Source organism: Acanthaster planci, linkage group LG21, assembly GCF_054643075.1.
Source record: "Acanthaster planci isolate LZ-2023a linkage group LG21, COTS_SCS, whole genome shotgun sequence".
Classification (NCBI taxonomy): Eukaryota; Metazoa; Echinodermata; class Asteroidea; order Valvatida; family Acanthasteridae; genus Acanthaster; species Acanthaster planci.
In genome coordinates, this window is record NC_141797.1 from 6,266,505 (window position 1) to 6,288,249 (window position 21,745).

General features: G+C 42.0%; 1 protein-coding gene across 2 annotated transcripts; it reads left to right on the forward strand.

Annotated features, from left to right (window-relative positions):
• The first annotated feature begins 1,539 nt into the window (after positions 1–1,539).
• Positions 1,540–21,087, forward strand: LOC110987472 (gamma-aminobutyric acid type B receptor subunit 1-like). Of its 2 annotated transcripts, none has more exons than XM_022250216.2 (17): positions 1,540–1,864; positions 6,798–6,938; positions 8,511–8,681; positions 10,253–10,354; positions 11,523–11,637; positions 13,042–13,190; positions 13,490–13,640; positions 14,378–14,475; positions 14,996–15,059; positions 15,634–15,726; positions 16,056–16,206; positions 17,123–17,255; positions 17,550–17,657; positions 17,995–18,117; positions 18,432–18,615; positions 19,239–19,387; positions 19,575–21,087. In XM_022250216.2, the coding sequence occupies exons 1-17, from the start codon at positions 1,637–1,639 to the stop codon at positions 19,758–19,760; spliced, it is 2,346 nt and encodes a 781-aa protein (XP_022105908.2). In that variant the 5' UTR covers positions 1,540–1,636; the 3' UTR covers positions 19,761–21,087. The 2 variants fall into 2 exon arrangements, with proteins under 2 accessions (XP_022105908.2, XP_022105910.2); XM_022250218.2 differs by having other exon boundaries at positions 19,275–19,387.
• Positions 21,088–21,745: the final 658 nt, after the last annotated feature.

Sequence of the window (21,745 nt, forward strand, 5' to 3'; positions counted from 1 at the left end):
AAAAACCTTCATTTGAAAACAATTCACAGTCTGACAAAAAGGACAAAATCGGTGTACAGTATTCAAATGCCCTTCTAAAATTTTCAAATTCCAGACCTTTGTTTACGAAGTGTGTCGCAACTAAAAGTAGTCCCACTCTCTTAGCAATATTGTGAATGTACTCCAAACGTGGTGCAATCCCTAATGTGGCCACTTTGATTGTTTTCCACAGGTGCCCTTGCTAATTATGCAACAGAATGTAATGACCAGAATGAAAAAGAAGTTTTTACCAAAGAGGTTTCGCAACATACATGGACCGTTGAGACTGTATCTAAGTATGCCAAAAGCGTTAGGCCTATGGGCCTATTCTCAACGTTCTCAACCAGCGATTGTAATTGTACGACAATTTTAAGGGGTGTCTGTTTTCCTTTATTCAAAATAAACTCTTTTTTAAAACATGACTCAGCATGGAACCTGTTCAAAAGAAAATCGATCGCTATTGACGAAGACACGGTCATTGCCGTATCACAGCAAAAGAAGCCTTGGTTGTAAGCAGAAAAGGCGTATTCGGGGTACAAGACAAAATGCACAAAATTGTCCTCAACCTACCAATAACGTATCCTTAGTTAAAGTTCAAAACACAGGCAACATGAGCCCGAGCTGCACCGCGAGGGGGCGTGGCACAGGCTCATTTGGTAGGAAATTCCCACCAACCTGGCTCTTTTCAACCGATGAATACACTGAGTAATGAGTGCCATTCCTTGCTTCCTATAAGTTTCAAAAATAGGGCATGGAATTGTGGAATACCCCTCAGCGCATCTGAAATGCTCCAAAATAACCCTCTCCTTTAAGTATTCAGATCATTATTATTTGAAGAGGCTTCCCTGTGCTATTGGATTTAATGGTTATGATTACTCGATGTAATATAATGGTCGTGATTAAATATTAAATCAATCATGTAACCGAAAGACTTATCTTTTCGGTTGACTTCATAGAGCTATAACAACGAGAGCGCTTACTGATATACAAAGTGATGGCTGCAGGGCGCATTCATGTCTGTGCGCAAACCTAAAAACTCAGTTTTGTACGGTTTCTGCCTCAACCAAGCCGATACACAATAAAACTAAACGCACAATCAGTAAATGAGCGTTTCATTTTGCATGCCCTGCTCTAACAATGCAGACGCGTGCGCATATGCACTGCAGATGAATTTTACCGTGACGTTTTGCCAGGGGCGGCGTCAAATTTTCTCCACGCGGAGAATGAGAAGTTAAAGTTGCTTTGTAGTAATTTAAACAGCTCAAGTGGTTGAATTTTATTACGACTTATTTTCAAGTAATTTTGGCACTTACACAATCTTTATTCTTGAAATCTTCTGGGCAGCCAACCAAAAAGGAGAGACAAAAATAACACAAAATTCTTTTGATACTAACCTTCGGCGAGACATAATGTATCGGTTTATTTCTGACAATGATGGATCTAACCAATCAAACTTTGCCTTTTTAATGAGATGGCGCAGCAATAAATATGCAACGCCCCCAGCACTGGCGTATTCCTCTCCAACATAGTCGGTCATATCATTAGCACATAACTGGCAGTGCTCTTTGTCGTGTTCACCCTTCTGTCGTCAACTGTCATCGCGGTGACCGAGTCAGAGATGCTGGTGCCGGTCTTGTTCTTGCTGTCTCTGGCCGGCAGCTTCGGCCGGGCTGTCGGCGACAGCAACGTCACCAAGCTTCACCTCCTCGGCCTCTTCCCGATGTCCGGTCCCTGGTCGGGTGGTAAAGTTTGCCTGTTGTCCAGCCAACTCGCCGCCAAACACATCAACGCTAACCGCGACATACTACCGGGCTACGAGATCGTCATTAAAGCGCTGGACACTAAAGCAAGTATACCTTTCCCCCTTCTTTATGGCGGATACAAATCCCGAAATAGAGATACTTTTATTTCAAGACGTGCAAAGTTAAATAAAAAATACCAATAGGGATATATCTATTGTCACTTTAGAAATAGAGATATTGCCATCAGAAAAAGCATAATTATCTTTTCCCCTTCTTTTATGGAGTGCAAAGTTTACATTTTATCCCGACATAGATACACCTCTCTCAAAAAGTGCAAAGTTAACACTTTAATCGTGAAATCGTGAAATAAATAGAAATCTGGATACCTCTAATATCACTTTAGAAATAGAGATATCTCTTTTAAAAGATAAAAATATTTTTATTGGAAATATTCTATTAACAACAAGTATATCTCCTTTAATTATAAAGATATCTCTTTTTTGGGATAAATGTCAATTTTACACGGCAATGGTTAAGTGTTTACAGTTTTGTGCGACTGCGTTATTAATTGCCCTTGATGTCTGTGCACTCGTTCAGGTCCATCATATCCAGCCCGTTATGTCTGCAGGCCTATATGCCCAACCTGTTGACCTTCAATCTTGGTTGTATATCCGTGCATTTCCAGCAAGGGCCATTTTCCAATACTCAACTTCGTCTCCGTCTCAGGCTTCGTCCCCGAAACCTGAATCCCCGATTGTAGGCCTGAAGCGTTTAAATTACATTGGATTACTGTCAGTTTTTGCTCTCTTGCATCTTATTTGATGTTTTGTGGCACTATCAGACTAATTAGTGCGCTTACAGCTTCAAAGTCTGGTAGTAAAAAAAACAGTTGATCGAAGCCTGAGATGGAGCCGAATTGAGTATTGGAACACGGCCCGTGTTAATAAGGTCCTACCTGTCCGAAAAGAAAATGTCTTCCCGTTTATTTACACAGTTGATGTAAAACTGGCGGCAAGTCTCACAGTTTGTCGCGATGAAAAAGTAAGGGCCTTTCAGGGTTAAGCCAGCGCAATAATGAGTAAAATCTGTGGGTGCAATATGGGACTTTTGCTTTGTTAACAGGATTATTTTAGTAATTAACGGCGAGCCTCTCTTGCGCGCAATCGACAGCATATTGCCGGGGAATATGTGGGCTACACGGGGGCATGATCGCAACGCGCTGGCAATTCAAAACCAATCCTGGCTCGCTCATTTAAGGAAATGGACGCAGTGCAAATGGGTTGAATTGGACGCAAATTCTTTCTGGAAGACACGTTTGGACTTTGCCTGACGGTATTGGATTTTCTGTTCCAATTATTATGAACAAACACCATCAATAACCAAAACACTATAACAATTTCAAAAAAGTGTTATTGTAAAAGGATGTAATTTAAATAACGAAAAGTTAGTTATACCAAACGCAACGAAATGAGGCCTATGTTGTCAGAAATGCTATTGCGATAAAGGCTTCTGCGAACAGTGTACAAATCAATAAAATCCTCATTGTATTCAGGTCAATTTTTGTATTCAGGTAAAAATCCTATAATTACACAGATCACAAAAGTCTCATTTTGAAGATACGATCACATCTACAATTACATGATGTTTTGGATATTGTAAATTTATAATGTCCTCGTTCTGGAAGCACAGAATGCTCGTATTTGGGCCTAGCTGAGATTGTATTTGGCATAATTGAATCCGAGTCTTTTGTTATGCTCCAAACGCGTCGTTCAACACCTTACGGCTGGACACAAGGCTTACCACATTTGGTACTATAGAGGGTTTGCATGGCTGCCATCATGCAGGCCAGTATTGCTTTTGTTCAATAGGGTACGCACAAAGGAGGTTTCCACGCGGAGCAAAAGAACTACTCTGCAAGATGGCTTCCGGTACCTCGCAAAGCTTCTATTAAACCTAAAATGTTAGTCACAATTAGTTGATAACATCTGTGAATTTTAATTAAGATAGTTGATACACGATTTGCAATTGTATTTCTCTTCCCCCGTGCTTAACTATTCGTGTATGCTAGAGCATTTAAGCGCAGTCACCAGGAAAGGTTTGAATGATTTTATAATGCTCGTCCCTCTGCAAAATCTTTGAGAATAGTGTGTCTGGTTTTCATGAAAAGCAGAGTAAAAATCACTAAAGAAATAGGTAGATAAACCCATGAAGGCTAGCAAAAACTGTACAAAATGTTTTTGGGGGGCATCGGGGGGAAATTAAAAGGGAGTTTTTCCTGTACTTGGACACTGGTTGAGTGAAGTCTACAGAATTTTGCTTTCTATACGTCTTTTGAATCGGCTCAACGTATTAGCTGTGTAGCAATTAAAGAGGTTACTGGTCGTGACTTTCTTCGTGACTTCGCAAGTTGGCCTCTGGGTTTTCCAGAGCGTCTTCATCCTGAAAGAGCTAGGCTTTTGTTCCGACCATCGCACGGAACTCAGCTGTCATGGGCCATTGCTCAGTCTCCATGCAGTCCATGGCCCCGCGCGGCAGCCTACGGTTACATTAATGGGAAAAGTTTTGGGCTGACCCGTCTCGGAAATGGCCATGTCGCGAGACTGATTTTCGCGAGTTTGGTGGCTACATCGTTCCAATACATTGCTAGAGAAGCTCATAAAGGCTTGTGAGAACAAAAGTGAATCTATCAGAGAAAAATGTCGAGGATGGCTACCGTCCCCAGCTCTTTAATAGGGTTAGCAAGCGAGTAGATGCAATTAAGTGAAAACGTTCACATATTTCGCTGCAGGGAAAGAATGTTGTTATTGAAAGAAGAAATTCATTTATTTAACCCCATTTTTGTATTACACTCACATCACTGAAAAGAGTATGTAGAAGAGTACGCCTGGGTTCCAACACTGGAAATGTAATGTCCTTGTTATGTACTTGGACGCTCGACGTAAGCACAGCACGAACAGCTGCATTTCCGAATGTTTGCCAACCTAACCATCCCCATACGAACAGGAACATTAGCCTACATTGTATTCTTGTGCAGGTTTTTCCTTCGTTTGTATTACTGTTGGGGTATTCCCTTTCCACGCGTGCATGGCGCCTTGTGTGGTACCTGAACGACAGAAAGTACTCCACAAGGAAAACACATTGTCCATGTGGGGGTACTGAAACGATATACCCAACAAGAATTACACAAAACTGATATTTGGAATTTAATAAAAAAGGAGGAATGTTCTGAGGTATGCGTCACAAAATGAAGTATTTTACATAAGGGACAAGTTGGTCGGAATTTAAACCCGGAAGGAAACGCTGGTTCAAATGGGAGCGATTTGGAAAATGTGTTTTACGCACTAATTTTTTTTTAGTACACAAGAACACAATACAAGTGTACACGTAAACCAATTGTCGCCTTGTGTGATTTACTGTAATACATTTTTCAACGTTGACGATTTGAACGTGGCACATGTACACGCCAACGCTCAACGCTTTCTCTTAAGATCATTCGCTGGGACTGTTATGTTAGTGGAATGGCTTCGTCTGCCTGGTGAGCAATTAATTGCAACCTGCAGCCATTTTTAAAGCACAGTTGGGCTCATAAGTTATCAAGGGGCAAATAATACCCTTATCATATCATTTGGCAAGGATGAAGGCAGATCGGCTGTCTGTCCTTGTCTTCCTTTATATCGCTGCCTCTCTTTTGCATTATGGATGGTCACGGATGAATGAAGCCGTGTTTTTTTCCCCACGCATCAGGAATAACTCATAATGGATATTTATACAGCGCACGTATCCATCCTGATGCTGCCCGATCAGGCGCACACAGCAAACATAGCCAAATCTGCCCTCACAGGTACTCATTAAATGGAAAAGTAAAAAAAAAAAGATTTCAAAGATTTTAAAGATTAAAATAATCAAACTTAAATTGGTTGTAAACGGACACCTGATGAAGTCATGATGACGTCAGAGTAATATGCACCACTTGGAATCAGGTTCAATCTGTGCTCACAGTTAAAAGTTTATATCTTAAAACAGTCTAGGAAAGGGGGAGAATTAGTGTCCTGCATATGAAAAAGAAAACAAAGGTGACCGAGATTACAAATCAAGATTGATGATTATTGTTACTTGTCCAGATTTATTTAATTAAAAATTACTTGGGTAGATTTATATTATTTTGCAAGTTTCTGCAATCATTGCATTACAGCCATTAATTTCCACAGCACAGTTAACCGGTTAGGAATCCAATGGTTATGAACTCTTACATGCAACCGTGTAGTACCGAGCAAATTATTGAACATTGGTCATTAAGTTTCATGTTGTGTCAAGGAATTTTTACGCAAGTCATTAATGTGAATGGGTGCGTGGGAAAAATATTTTCATGAGGTGACAACTCGGCTACACCTGGTTAATTTAAACAGAACATGACACATTATTCCATCCATTGCATGAACGTAAACATGAAAGCAGTTGGTGACAAATAGAACGTTCTATTCCACTTGGCTTCGCCTTGTTGACAAGAATTGCTGTCTGTCCCTCTGTTGGTGGATAACACGCGAATGCTGTGAATATTGGCGCGCCTTGCATATCATCGACAAGACAATGGACGTTTCTAACGGAAGAGTACACCAATCAAACTGTTTTCACCAAAAATTTCTAAAGGGAACGAGTATTCCCCCACTTTTTGACGAGAAGGTAGAATGTTTTAGTCAAGCAGACAGGGAGGCATGTGCATTGTGAGGTCATTGTATCCAACAGTCTAAATGCATAAATCCTCGGAGCCACCAAAGTCACGACATTTGTTGCCTTATTTTTTTTATTAAAGGGAAAAATGCTTGCTTAAATGCTCTACTACTTCGAGTCTCGCTTATTAGGGTGTCACATATAACACATAATAAGATAATTTATTACACCCACCTTTGAACCTTGGCATTTTGCTGTAGAAGCCCCGTTTATTAACAGTGCTAGGTAGTCAGATCTGGTGCAAGAAAACAAGATTCCTTGAATTGGCCTTTACATTATCTGTTCCAAAACTTTTAAATGTGGCTTCAGTGTGATGGAGGAACGGCTACGGATGTGATGTACCGGGAACTTTACGACTCCTCGACCACTGAGATCATGATCTTAGGCGGCGGTTGCTCCATAGCCACGGAGCCGACGGCTCAGGCGTCTCATCACTGGAATCTCTTACAGGTAAGTGAGAATTTCAGGGGAAGAAACGAATTGAAGATGTACTCAGAAGAAAAGGGGTTGGGGAATGGACATAATGAATGAAGTTGCAGGTTTAGAGACACTTGATTCCACCCTGATGATAAAATAATTTAACAAACTGACTAGCAAACATGTACTCTCTCAGTTGGACATACTGTCTTTTCACGATCTTGAGCTCACCCCTGCAGTCGTGTAGGACTTCTTACCTGTAAACCTCGTCGACAAAACATATAAAACATGGCGTAGGTGGTTACAAACAGTTTTCTGTTTTTAATCTGATGTAATAACCGTAATAGATTTTTTTTATAACATCATGCTAGAAAGGGGACATTCATGGCAGGAATAGATCAACGCAAAGCTCTTTACGGATTTGAGGAATGCCCATTGAATACTTCATGAATTGCCAATCAACCTGCCCCCGGTCGTAGTTGAGCTTTCTCTCCCCATTTCTAATTATATGTATTTCAGAAAACGACTCATTTTATTGTGTTCGGAAAATAATTAAAGACAGTGCCAGACACTCCGATTCCCTGTGTTGTATAAAGAAGCCAGTTTCTTTTATGAATTCCCGTGATTAGGCTATAGGCTACCCAAGGCACACATCGGTTATCTGCAGTGCCGAGAGACCAAGCCACAAAATTAAATTCGCTCAAAAAGCAATGCTGCGCAAAGTTGGTTTCATTGGAACACAATCAACTTACAGTAGCCGTCGCATTTGTGTAAAATGGCTCAACTCCTTGAGTTGTGTGAGATGGCCAGACTGGGACGTTTAACGTTGAAACCAAAGTAATAGTTTTAACCGTGATAAACGTACTGTGCATAGACCAGCACCATAAGCCAAATTGCCTACAGCGGATACCTCTTCTGGACGCGAAAACGTGAATACGTGGAAGTTTTCAGGTAATGCGAATGAAACCGAGGACTATGGCTGTTTGAACTTGCGAATATGAGACGACGCAAAAAGAGAAAGCGTTCAAACTCGCGGATGCTCGATAACAAGTCGTCCGAGTTACAATGAACGTGAATTCGCCTGGACTACGGACTCTTTGAGAGCTTTGCGCAGTGCAAGTGGGTTTAACATCTACGTGAAAGACAAAATCATTATTAGAATTGAACATGGACTTTTCTGCTCGCGAAGGAGTCAGGTGTCTGAGCTAAAATCGGGAATAATGGCATAAATCTTGCTGACAGACAAATTGTTACATGATAATCACGGGCAATGCGAGATTCAGACGTGGACAAGAGTACTTGGGAAGACGGGTTAACCAACACAACAGGTGTCATGAACCAACACTGGAAACTTCCGCCAAAATCTTACTGGGCAAATAGAATGTTGTTTACTACATGTAATCAGAGGTGGTGGGAGATTCAGTAGTGCAAAAGAGTTCGTGCAGGAAGATACTAAGGCCGTGTCCGAAACGTGCTTCTGGGGCTACGGCTAGGTCTATTGTCTGCGCGTCTCCACGCATTTCCAATGGAGCGAAGACTTAGACCTAGCTCCAGCCAAGAGATTCGGATGCAGCCTTATAATGTGCGTTTCTCCCCGCTTTACAGCTGTCCTACGCTGCGTCGTCCCCAGAACTATCCAACCGTCTCCTGTACCCTCGTTTCTTCCGCATGACACCCACCGATTCGGCTTTGAACGTCGTTCGATTGGCTGTCATGAAGAAGTTCAACTGGACCAAAGTGGCCACGCTACATCAGTCCCGTGACATCTTCTCTTTAGTAAGATTAATCAATACGTTCCAATCCCTACTTGTATCTGCAAATGATGTACAGTCATTTGCATAAAATTTACGACCACCTACACAAAGTGCATGAACCTGAAGAAACCACACTTAAACCGATTAATCATGGCAGCTTATAGTTGTCTTCAATATTGTTACCTTACTGTCTTGGTTGAGCAATTTTTTACTTTAATTTCATGATTTGAAATGGCAACAGTCTTATGTTTTTTAAGAGTGCCGTCCTCCATTTCCGATGACTCAGACTGGACATTTACCAATGCTACATTACAGACAAAATGTCATCATACAAGACCTGCCTTTGCCAAAAAAAAATCATTCAAATACATATAGCTCATAACGCGTCTTTGTTATCGACCACTGTGGAAAAAACCGTGTTATGTTATTGTTCAATGAGGCAATGTGCTGCAGGTCCAATGACAGAAATACCAACAAAATTCCAGGTGGTCTTAAATTTTTGCAAAATGTATTGTCAGCAATAAACTCTACGAATTGTGCATGATGATATCTGTCTCGTCACTACGTATGTTTGATGATGGTATTAGGAAGCGAATTCATCAACGACTTGGTGTTGTTTTGCCATTCAAGTTTGAAATTGGAGAAAGAAGTGGAATGTCAGGGTGTTGGAAGTGACCTGCACTTCCCGCTGTCTTGTCATTTCGTTCCACTGTGAACTTCTCTGCACTAAGAAATGATCATACAAAAACTGGTCAACTCTTCTCGCGCGCTTTCTGCTTGATGTGATTTTCAGAGTCCTCTGTCGTAGCATTTCCACCATTCAAAGTCGTGGGCCAGTGGTGGGGACCAGTCAGGGCCATGACCCCGTCGTTTCCCTCCCCAAGAAGGAGGGTATGGGGTCTACTTTCTTAGAATTGTTAAAAGCATGAAAGGCAATTTTTTCCACTTCTGAATTCCTTTCCTTATAAATGCCTATTAGACACGCAAAATGTGGCCTTACTCCTCAGGACAGTCATGCAAGGTTACGTAATATACAATTCGTGAATTCAGACACACAAATCCCCCCACTCGCAAATCCCCCTATGTTCAAATAAATCACAACTTTCTCCTTATCTGCACATAAGATCTGGAGTTCTCCCTCGTGGATAAGGTCGAACAAACAACAGTGCTGGATGTCATTCTCAGTACATGTATATAGGACGTTGGTCAGCAAATACAAAGCAGACGCGGTTTCTTGCGTCTGTATTGTGGATAGTGCCCGCACTACTTGAGCGACACTGGCTATTAGAGATTTCATTTCGCTCCTCAAGCGTAGTTATTTTGGAACCGAATCCATCCCGAAGGAACATGAAATTGAACGATTATAATCAAATACAGGGATGTGGGGTGCCGGTAAATCAAACTAACAATGTACGTTACTCAAAGATCCCAGATCGTTTCCTCGCTGTAGCGGCAAAATGGTGAAAAAAACCTGACAATGTGGATGCAAAACACACAGATATGTTCCAAATAGTCTCCGAGAGATCTCCTCTGATCAACTTCTATTCATGTAAGCGGGCTTTTCAAAGATCTCTTATATTCGGTCTCTAAAAGGCGGTCTCTGACTTTCAACGGGACGCGCAATCATCTGGTATAGACATTCTTGCCGCAGAGATCTTTGTCGAAGATCCAGCACAACAACTTAAAAACATCGAGGTAAGAAAAGCATGTAACGCCTATATCAGCAATATGTATAAATATATACTCCCCACATGCTCCTTCTTCCAAGAGGTGCGCCAACTTCATATATTTGAAGACTCAGGCACACTGAAATGAGAAGCAGTTACAGTTTTAGAAGAGGGAGGAAAATCCTATAGGATATTTTTGGTAAAACCCACGGAATCATGTAGGGACTGAAAACCCAATCCACATGTGGACTGAGCCGGGAATCGAACCCGGGCCGCAGAGGTGGAAGGCAAGGAAAGACCTACCATGCCAACCTGATTGTCCGCTCTTTGGTGTTTAAATTATTTTTTTGTTTTAGCATTTTCTGCCACCTTCAACATGTTTTATGTTCTGTTTTACATCAGAAACATTAAGGGGCCACTTTTGAAACTAATCTGCACACACTGCAAAATTGTGATGTTAAAATCAACACGTTTTTGGTGTTATCGGATGACCACACTATAGGGTGTTACTTTAACACCGTTGGTGTTACTTTGCTCATCTATGAATGTTACAATGCACTGGAGGTTGTTAAAAGTAACACCAAATAACACTAATATAACATTAATGAAAAGTGTTGGTGTAGTCCTCTGATAACACCAGAGGTGTTAAATTTAACATCCCTGTTTTTGCGTTGCACTGGCTCTGGCTTTGGTTTGTGCCAAGCATGCATTGCATTAAAGTGGCCCTGCAGTGTTGACCACAAAAAGACAATGGAATTCACCAGCAACAGCGTAAAAACCCACGAATCGAGGTGGCAGAATCCTCCCCTTTAATGCTGTCGAAATGGTGACTAAAAGTGGGGCCTTCAGATATTGATTTAAATTATGCCATAATTCTTCAAGAGTGCCTGCTCTGTAGAACGATGAAAATGCATATTATTTTTAAAGAGGTCTAGTTTAATATCAGAGTACAAAAGTGGTTCAACTCAATTCTGAGAATATTTCTAGACCGCTAAAGGCAACTGAGATGAAATAAAAATGGGCATTAAGCAAAACATGCATCTTCTTTAAAACCCTGTTCAAATTATAAACACCGCCAGTCGGAATTTTGATTAAAACGGACAGCATTTGCCTGGGACACCATTTTTGGGACACTCTACAGAGCAACGTGTGATCCCCTCTTTCACTTAGCGTTAATGTGTGTAACTCCTCTGTAGAATGTTGGGGCCCGAATCATCTTCGGCAACTTCTACAGCGACAAGGCAAGACGAGTGTTCTGTGAAGCCTATCGCCGAAAAATGTACGGCGCGCAGTACGTCTGGATCGTACCAGGTACGTTTAATGTTGCTTCTACTCTTCGACTGCCATGAGATGTGGGATTGTCACCCTTTTTCTCAAGCATCAGGCGATCCTACTACCCGCCTTTTCACTAAACAAGGCTTAATTCTAAAGCAACCCAGTGCCACCCAGAGCGTAAATTTGTGCTGGGGACGGGAGATGGAAGATGACTTAAAACATCGCTCGGCCGTAGAAATCTTAAAGTGTGTGTGGGGGGGTTGCTTTATGACACTAGGGGGCGCTGTTAATAAAAACAATGTAAATGTTCCGGTGACAAGAGGCGATTACTGCGCGGCCATCCTGTTTGGGACGCTGGTGGTACGTGTTTTACATTCCTTTTCGACGAATAATTAAGCCCCAAGCTACGGAGGTCCTCTTGGTTGGAACTGCACTTAACTGGTTCACGAACGACTATAAACTTCGTGCGATGCGTTCGCGTAGATACCAACAGAAACAAACACTCCACACCAACAATGCCCTTTTCAACAGATGCGGGTGCTTCGGCTCAAGGCGCACAGGGGATGCGTGGAAGTGCGTGCTGAAGTTCAGAAAAACTTGTGCATCATTTCAATGGTCCCCATTGACATGTACATACTTTCACCTCTGAGCCTTACATCAAAATTACGTATTAATTTCTTGTTCCTCCCTTTGTCAGTGGCATTAAAGATACATGTGTTTAGGCTGTTGGTATTAAAGTCGGGACAATTCTTCAAAATCCCAGCATCTGAACTTTTTCTCGGCACAAAAAAAGATGGGGGATGATTCAGTTGTCTATCCCAGCTATCAAAAGGGTCAGAGGAATGGACAGCAATCTTGTCTGCGGCTCCAGGTTTTAGTCGCCAAAGCACATACCAGTTCCTGTGCTTAGATTCCTTCCTAGCTGTAGCCCAGATGTTCATTTATGTGAAAAACTGTCATTTCGTCTCATAATGAATTTGAACTTCGATCTATAGTAAAGATTGCGGTAACACCATGTATTTATCTCTTCTTTGAGTATGTGTGGTTCTGAGAAGAACCGGGGAATAACTCGACGTTTCGAACAGTGTACTCTGTCCGTCTTCAGGAGACTGCCAAGACGGACAGAGTACACTGTTCGAAACGTCGAGTTATTCCCCGGTTCTTCTCAGAACCACACATACTCAAAGAAGAGATAAATACATGGTGTTACCGCAATCTTTACTATAGATCTAGTTTCTTTCACCATGAAAACCTTTAAGTCTTAAATTTGAACTTCGCTTATTAAGGTGCCATGTGTATCGTATAATATGATATATATGATACAATTACAAGCTTCAATTGTTATTGTCAGATATCAAGGTGCACGTACAACACACGGCATTTTTATGCTTCCCTTTTTTCTGACAATAAAAACGTAGATTTTTTTTCAACGCTCTCTAGGATGGTTCGAGGCGGGTTGGTGGCGCACTCCAGACGAGTCCATCACTTGTACACTGGATCAGATGGATGAGGTTACAGCTTACTCCTTTGGGGTCAGCGCTGTAGGCCTTCCCCTTGCGGGAAAAAGGAAACCGTCGGTAGCTGGACTGGTAAGTCACTAAATGGAAAGTACATGGACCCACCAAAGGAAAAACTACTTCGGTTTTCGACGGCCTTTAAAATGGCTTGTAGTTAAAAGCCCTTTGTGTTGAATAAAAAGCTAAGAACGTAAGAGAAGCTACTGTTATCCTTTTACGTTGCAGGCAACATCAGGACACCGTAATTGTGTGAAGCACCAGTCTGCTCGTATATTTTGTTCAGATATTGCAACAATCTATCTTGCTCAGGGACATAAAATGTTCACAGTGCTGCTCTCTAAATCCTCACCAGTCTTTTGCAATAATTTCAGACAACAGAGAAGTATTTAGAGGCGCTGACGACCTTCGCTGGTGACGACGCTGGCGATGTAGCAAAGTATACAGCGAAGTCCTGGGCATACGACTCGGTGTGGAGCATCGCCTTAGCTTTGAGCGAAGCTGAAAGTCTGCTTCAGTCTCAGGGTACAGCATCTTGCTAGCAATACAGAGTGAAAGCATTTGAGTATAATGAGCATTATCCTATCTATTTAATATCCCATTATATTGTACAAATGCAATGAGTTTTTTTGTTCAAAGAAGAAACTTAAAGAGCTCATGAAATGAAGTATAGTTCAGAATATTTTTCATTCAATTTTCTAAAATCGGACACCCATGTTGCATGTTGAAATTTAATATGCAGATTATACACGTATAAATTTTCCTTTAATTAGAGAACTATTATTGTGATGCCACTTAAGGAAGGCACTGTCCATTTTACGGCTTTTCCGTTCAAACTGTGAATCCATATGCGTTTTGGGAATTTTGGGAAAGGTTTTGCTGAATGAGCTACCACTGCGTATCCAAACATTAAAAAAATCACCCAATAAAATTCTCGTATACACTGAGCATGCAACAGACATCCAGCATGCCGAGGAATTTACCATTCGGAAGCTTTTATGTTGCGGTATCTGTGCCATTACACTTCGCCTCATGAAAAAGCACCTTTACATATCCTTAAAGACCCCCAAAGAAATTAAATGTTACAAATGTGCAAAAGAAAAACGGTATGACATTTAAGGTGAAGCCATAACTATGCACGACATGACATGATGCTACATACGGCATCACACGACACGACATGACTGCTTGGTATGAAATTATTATTAGTTGAATTGTTATTGACCCTGCGTATTTGTGATTGTTTTGGTGTTGAATTTTAGATCCTCCGAGGACTCTAGGCGATTTCACGTTCAATGACAGCATGACTGCGGACATCCTGTTCAACATAATGAGTGACCTGCAGTTCGAGGGTGTATCGGTACCTATGACATTGACATTGCCCTTAGCGTTGGCTGTAAAGGAAGTAAACTGTTGTCATGGAGTCATAGCTGAAGATAGAGAAATTCAAACAGAAGAATTTCTTCTAGATCTGCGTGAAAAATGAGAACATACACTATCGGCGGAATGATGACTTCCAAATTCTTTTTCGCCGAGTTGCGCCCAGTCTGTTTTACTTGGCTATACTGCAGGCGATGTTGGCTTTAGAAAGCTACAGGTTGGCTTTCCACCTTAAGCAGTAGTACCTCCTCATCGGATGGAAAGAGCAATGGGGGGGGGTATATTTCCTGAATCAGCAAAGCGCAGTTCCCATCAAAGAGGCCTTCGTTGCTAAGAAGATTACGCCCTCTCTTGGTCCCGCTCGGGACCCATAGCTGCTGCAGCCATTTGCAATAGACGCGTTGTCATGTCTGCCTGTAGCCAGTTGATCTCATTGCAGCCCAAGTCCAGATGAGGATATATTTTCTTTCTCAACCGTTGTTTAATGTGCTTTATTGTAGGGTCCGGTTCAGTTCGACGCCAGTGGTGATCGCATCGGCCTGCTGGCGTTATACCAAATCATCGGTATGGAAGACCAAATCCAAGATTGTCTGTTTAACCCTCTTTTACTCACACAGCTTGCTATCTCATGCGTACGTTTATTGTTCAGTCCTGCACACAGCTTGGGTCAGCAATTAATACTAGCAAAATGAGGCTATGGCCTTTTAGGGGATATTTATGCAAGAACAAATCTCCCAAGCCTGTTGAATTGCCTGGGACAACTCTTAACCAATTAACTTTTGTAGAATTCGCGCCTGAACCCTGGTTAAGGCCACAGCCACAGCCATTTGGGTGAACAAGACAAACTCATTTATGCTCTCAATCTTTTCATCTTTGATAAATGTTTCGGAAAATTTTTCTGTCCGCCATGAATCGTAGCAACCTTCATCGTCCAGCTTGTTTCAAAGGAAAATCCCTCCCCTCATAGGACAGTGGCTTTGTGTGGTAGCCAACTCGCAGGGCATTTCTTTTCTTCCACAGTAAACCCCCTTTGTGCATACTCTGTGTAACAAAAATATTGGCCTGCAAGATGGCATCCATGCAAACCATCTATTGACAATGTTTACTTAAGGTTTTTTTTTTTTATTCAACAAAACAGATCTCCAGACTGTTCGTGTTGGCATCGTTGACCCGACTGTTGGTACAGGCAAGGAGCTGGAAATGGAAGGATACTCCCCTATTATTTGGCCAGGTGAACAAAAATCTGGTTTCTGTCGTTGGGCTGTCCAAAGGGGTCGCTTTGAAGTTCTCACAAGCTACGTTTCTTATTAAATCTTTTAGTCATTGCTGGTAGTATCTATAAAAGAGACAAAAAGAAAATAAACACACTGTGCAACACCACACAACGAAATGATACCAAAATCAGGCTAAAAGCAAGCAAGGTATTCAAATATCGCAACTGTCTGTCAGTCAGGAGTCTCAGGACAAACGTTTAAAGTTCTTCAATCAAAAGGCCTTTGGTGCCGGAATAAGTGCTGACAAGAAGTCTGGTGAGCTTCTGATATTCTTCCTTGAACTTAGATGGTGCGCCCCCTCTTGACTTCACAATCGAGAAGAAAGAGCGTCTAACCATTACATATTCTGTATTTGTGACTGGTACCGTGTTCGCAACGATGGGAATTTTCCTGGCTTCTTGTTTCTTAGCTTTCAACATTCGCTACAGGAACAAAAGGTCAGTTCATGGATTCAATTTGGATCGGCTTCAATATAATTTCGCAACTTTTGTTCTGTATGGAATACACTCTTATGTAGTTGTTAAATTTCTTCAAATGCGTTGCAGCAATCATTTATTGGATTCTGTCCAACATTGAGTGACAGCCATGGCCGTCGCAAAGATTTTCCCCCGGGGGGAAGGGCAAACCTAGCTATAGGTAGGGTGGAGGGGCGATGTTTTAAAGGAAATCCGTGACTTCTTTCCCATTTTCTCTCTTACTTACTTCGTTTTTTTTTTTCAAACATTTTGTTTAATGCTGCCCCATTTTTTCAAGGGGAAAGTGCCCCCTCTCGACGCCCATGGTGACAGCTCTTCAAGTTAAAAATGGTCACAGAGAGCGAGTCACGACTCAAATGACTACGACGATGACGGTCATGGGTGTCACCAGAAAGGGGCTTAAGAATATTTCCGGTGGGAGCAAAGTCTCATCCTGCACAAGATCACAAACCAATGTTGAAAACCGATAAATTTTCCCGGAATTTCCGTGCAAATTGGTGATTTCATCCCATTCTTCCTATATACTCTGTTTTTTGTTTTTCTTATTTTTTGTCTTTTTCCCCAGGGGATAAGTACCTCGTTGTGCCCCCATTGATAAACACGTGACTGGTGTTGCACATTACATTCCATGTTTCTTGTCAATGGATTGTTTTCAAGGGAGTACCGAAATCCATCTGGATGACCTATCGCTTGCACGTAATACTAAATAGGGTATTGGGGAATCAAAGCACGTGCAACTTCAACAGTGTTGATTCAGACCACAATTCTCACGTCAATACTTGGTTGGGCTTCTCTGTTTTGGTCATCTTTTCAACAAGATCTTTACTCCTGGTCGAATAGTTTAGTTCACATATTTATGTATATATTGCATTCACAGGGTGATCAAGATGTCAAGTCCTAACATCAATAACGTGATGCTGATTGGTGGGATACTAGCCTACGTCTCCATCATCTGTCAGGGCGTGGATACGGCTATTGTATCCACTGATACCTTTGTGTGGATGTGTAAGGTATAAACCGTTATGAGACAGCCGAATAACGAGGAATTTTACTATTCACTCGCGTCTGACCTGACCTCCTCTTCTTAATTCAACCAAACTAAACCTAACCAAATAAACTTAGCCAAGCCAAACCAATTCTAAACCACACCAAACAAAAACTAGCCAATAACCTAAGTTGACCTAACCTAATCAAACCCCTCACGTAGAAGCAGATTAAATCAAGAAATCGTGTTGCAAAAGTTTCTGTAGATTATTCTACAAAGAAGCACACAGCAAATGGGTATGTTTTGTGCTGAACTGCAGGTGAAGACGTGGCTTCTGGCAATTGGCTTTTCGACTGCTTTTGGCGCCATGTTTAGCAAGACTTGGCGTGTGCACAAGATTTTCACTAGAAAGATGACCACAAAAATGGTAGGAAGGTGTATCTTTGAGTTCCAGTATAAAGGCGCACTTTTTTTAAAGAAGTGCATAGTCATTATACGGTACATGTATTTGTTTTCATACTTTGGAGATTACATTAAATGTCATGTTTGATAAATGTGTATACCTCAGGAGACATTTACGGAACGAAAAACCTTGGAAGACAACTGTGAACTTTGTGCAATCCTTCATCATAGACACATTATTTTGTGAAATTTGATAAGCTCCCTTTTCACGATCATGTGCTGAACGACCGCCAGCCGGTGCACTGACTTTGCCCGTTGAGAGCAAGTGAAGCAAGGGTACACTCTCTTCTGCAATCCCACAGGTGCTTAGAGACACCCGACTGTTGAGCTTTGTGGTTGTTCTGATCGCCGTTGATGTCATCATACTTACCCTATGGAACGTGATAGACCCAGTCACCGCAACAGAAAATTATAGAAGTAAAGTGGTATGCTGTTATCTACTTTGCCGTTTTAGTCTTGCACTGTAAAAATAGCAATACAAAGATCAGAATTCACACCCGTGCAGAAATTAATGTCATTTTCAAGTGAAAATGTGAGTAACAACAACAGACCGTTGCCCAGAGTGGGCGAAGAAGGTAACAAGCATAATAATCACAAACCAAGAGGCTAGAGTGTAGTCAAAGTCAGAAATAGTTTGTATCGTATAATCGAAACAGAGTCGAGTAAAAAGGTGAATATTATACGTCGCTGCAAGTGATTCTGGGGGATGGTGAAAATTGGCATTTTGTCTTATTCCAAGGTTGATCAGAACAACAATGACATCGTTTATACATTGATCCGTATGACATGTGAGTCCAGGAACCAGATTTACTGGATTGGTGCCTTCTATGTCGTCAATGGCCTCCTACTCATTTTCGGAGCTTTTTTGGCCTGGGAGACTAGGGGAGTCTCCATGCCAGCGCTAAACGACTCCAAATACATAGGTACGTTTCTCTTTATGTTTATTTGTAGAAAATCAAGTCAACTCTTGTCCAGTTTTCAAACAAATAAAGTTTGAAGGAAGTGTTGAGATTTCATACAAGCACTCAGACTGAACGTTTTTAATTTCCATTTTAAATAAGATCATAATCCAATTCCTGGCAACAATTCTCATTTTGTGGCCTATTAGCCAGCCCGACCACCGTATTTGCATTAATGCAAATAAAGCGTTGAGAAGAAGCGCCCCGTCATCGGTGGGAAAAAAAGCCATAGTGTTGGGGAATATTGTGACTGAAACGTGTGCATTCCATTGACGTTTGTCATGAACCAGCAAAGTGCACTTCCCACCAAAACAGCCTCGGTTGCTAGGAAATTGCGCCCTCTCTTGATCCAGCTTGGGGCTCATAAAGAGGAGAGAGCGTTTTGGTTGATCAGCTATAGAAAAGAAATAGTCAGCTGGCAGGTCATAAAACGTAACGAAAGCAAACGCCTAAAGTATGTAAACTTCCGGTCACAACTGTATACGTCACAGTTTGCCGTTTCAAGGGAGCATTTGCAGTCGCAAAAAAAGGATTAGGCCTAATCCCTTTTCTTTTAAGGTCTGAAGCATTTCTTTGAGTGTTTTCAGGATTCTGTGTCTACAATGTCCTGATCCTGTCGTTAGTGGGTGCTGCGGTATCGTTTTTTTTGGAGGAGCGAAACGCCCATTACGCCCTGGTATCTACCCTGATCTGGCTGGCCACTACAGTTACGCTCTGTGTGGTCTTCGTCCCAAAGGCAAGTATATTAACATTTGAAGCTTTCAAACCCTTCATATCGCCCGATGCACGTCAGGACTTTATCATTGGACGTAGGCATATGTCCCATGCCTGGTAGGGTGCTTATGCCGCGCCTTACTGTTGTTAGTGGTGCCTTGCGCCGGTATTGTTGAATCATCGCTGCCTGAAAATGGTCACTTTGGCAGGTGCGTACGAGGAACGACGTAAAGCCAACCATCAGTGACGTGGTATCCCACAAAAGCCAGCAACAGCCGGGAAGTGCATCGGCAGACTCAAAGGAACTGGAGCTGCTCCGTCGGCAGATACATCAGATGAAGCAGAACTGCAAGTGTTCGGTGACAGCTTCAACTACAACCGACGACGGACCATGATATTCTTGCCGAGAATTTACGGGGACAAAATTTGTTATGACACCAACAACCAAGGACGAATTTTAGCTTCGTGGAAAATTAAACTTTTAAAGATTCAGCAGTCAAAGTTAATTCCGCATGTCAGTCTCTCGAAATTGTTTGAATTGTAGTTGAAGTAGAAAAAAGTTTCTCTCGTCTTCTTGCAGAACCTCGGCAAAGTGTCAGACGCAAATTTGGTTGGGGGACCTTCAACAACCTTCATTCCACAGGGCGGCTTATACAAGTGCCTCCCCCTCCACAAAGCGAGTCAAGCGGGCGGGGGGACTTGGCAGCCCCTCCCCCCGACGAATTTTGTAAAATCAATTATCAATTCAGTTTATCCAAAGCTGGATATGCCGCTTCCCCTCCAGAAAAATACGCAAGCCTGAGTAAAAAAAACCTGTCCGTTTTGAGCATAAAGTCGCTTCGCGTATTGCTTCTATGACTTTACAACGAACAAACTTTTGGCGAGCTTCGAAGTAAATGCAAGTATAAATATAATGCCAATTTCTGTACGGTTGTCAGGATTACTGTCCGTCACCCCGGCCGTCCATTTGTCGGGGGGGGGGCGCACGCCAAATGTTAAAGTTTTTGCTTGTGGGTATGTGGGTAATATGTGCCCTTTGTGTTTGTTTCAATCTAATCTTGAGTTTTATTGTCAGAACTTTATGTGGGATTTAAGGTTTGAAGTGTTGTTTACACATTGTTTACATTATGAAAAATAATGACCTCCAAAATGTTAACGGATTTGATTGTGACGCATAGACACTGTACACTCCTGTACTGTTTTTACACTGAAAGAGATGGGGAATGCGAAAGTGAGGCGAATTTGAAGTCACGGAAATTGTGCAGCGATAAGTTTATCTCGAGTTGAAATGTGTTCAACTTTTGAATGTGAAGTTGCAACGCAAATCTTCTACCCTGACGTCACAAATTTGCATTCGTGTTCGCCTGAAATGTGAAGGGGCCTTGAAGGGGACAGACTGGGAGGAGGATTGGATGGTGGAATGGGGGAAGAGTAGATGGATGGAACGATGGGTAAAGGGGGTCAGTAAAGGGGGATGGACTGGATGAAAGGGAGGGGGCAGAACCTTTAAAATGCCATTTATTTTTCACCCGTAATGTGGTCATATAATTATCAGACCATTTTTAGTACCTGTTGTAAGAATTGTGGCAAAGCTTGCACTTGGCTTGTGTTATTTTCTCGCTTAATTTAGCAGCACCATTCGTACTTTGCACGAAATTGTCTCTTAACATAAATTTGTATGCGGTGGAAAAAGGAATTTTTAATCATAATATGAAGCAGAGAGCCGGCCATGGTGGTTTTGCTGTTCTGCGTTATTTTCTTTGTGTTCGACCATTCAGAAATTTGCCCCGGTGAACCGCAGGCGTGCATTAATGTTCAGTAAGTGCCACTATCCACTTTTAATCGCTAGACTGGAATTGGAATTGATTGACTAGATTGGAATAAGTCACTTACCTCAAAGCGCATCTCCTTTTACAGTTTGATTTCAAACCTTTTTTTCCGCTGAAAAAGTGCCAACAATTTAGTTTCGAGTGCTAGTATAAAAGCAGCGAAAACGACCCAACAATGAAACGACCAGCCTACTTGCGGCCTGAGTTTCGATACTGGCATGATCCGATCTACAATAGTGTCAAGCTGGACTGGGTCGGAAAAAAAGGACTATGGATCTCTGGGAGGGCCCAAAGCCAACAAACAAGGAGATGGAAGACGCCATTGCTTTCTCTTCAAGGACCATCCAGAAAAAGCATCATACATCAGGAGCTGAACACTGGAAAACTACACGGTTTCTGACATCGTCAACAAGGTGGGTCATGCAAACTAGCGGCTGCATTTGACAAGATGTTTGCACTGATGCACAGTCTGCAGGTTTTGCAATGCGAGAAGACTTCAGTCCTGTCCGACTGAATTAAGGGGGGGTCCTAATGATCCCTGTAATGGTGAC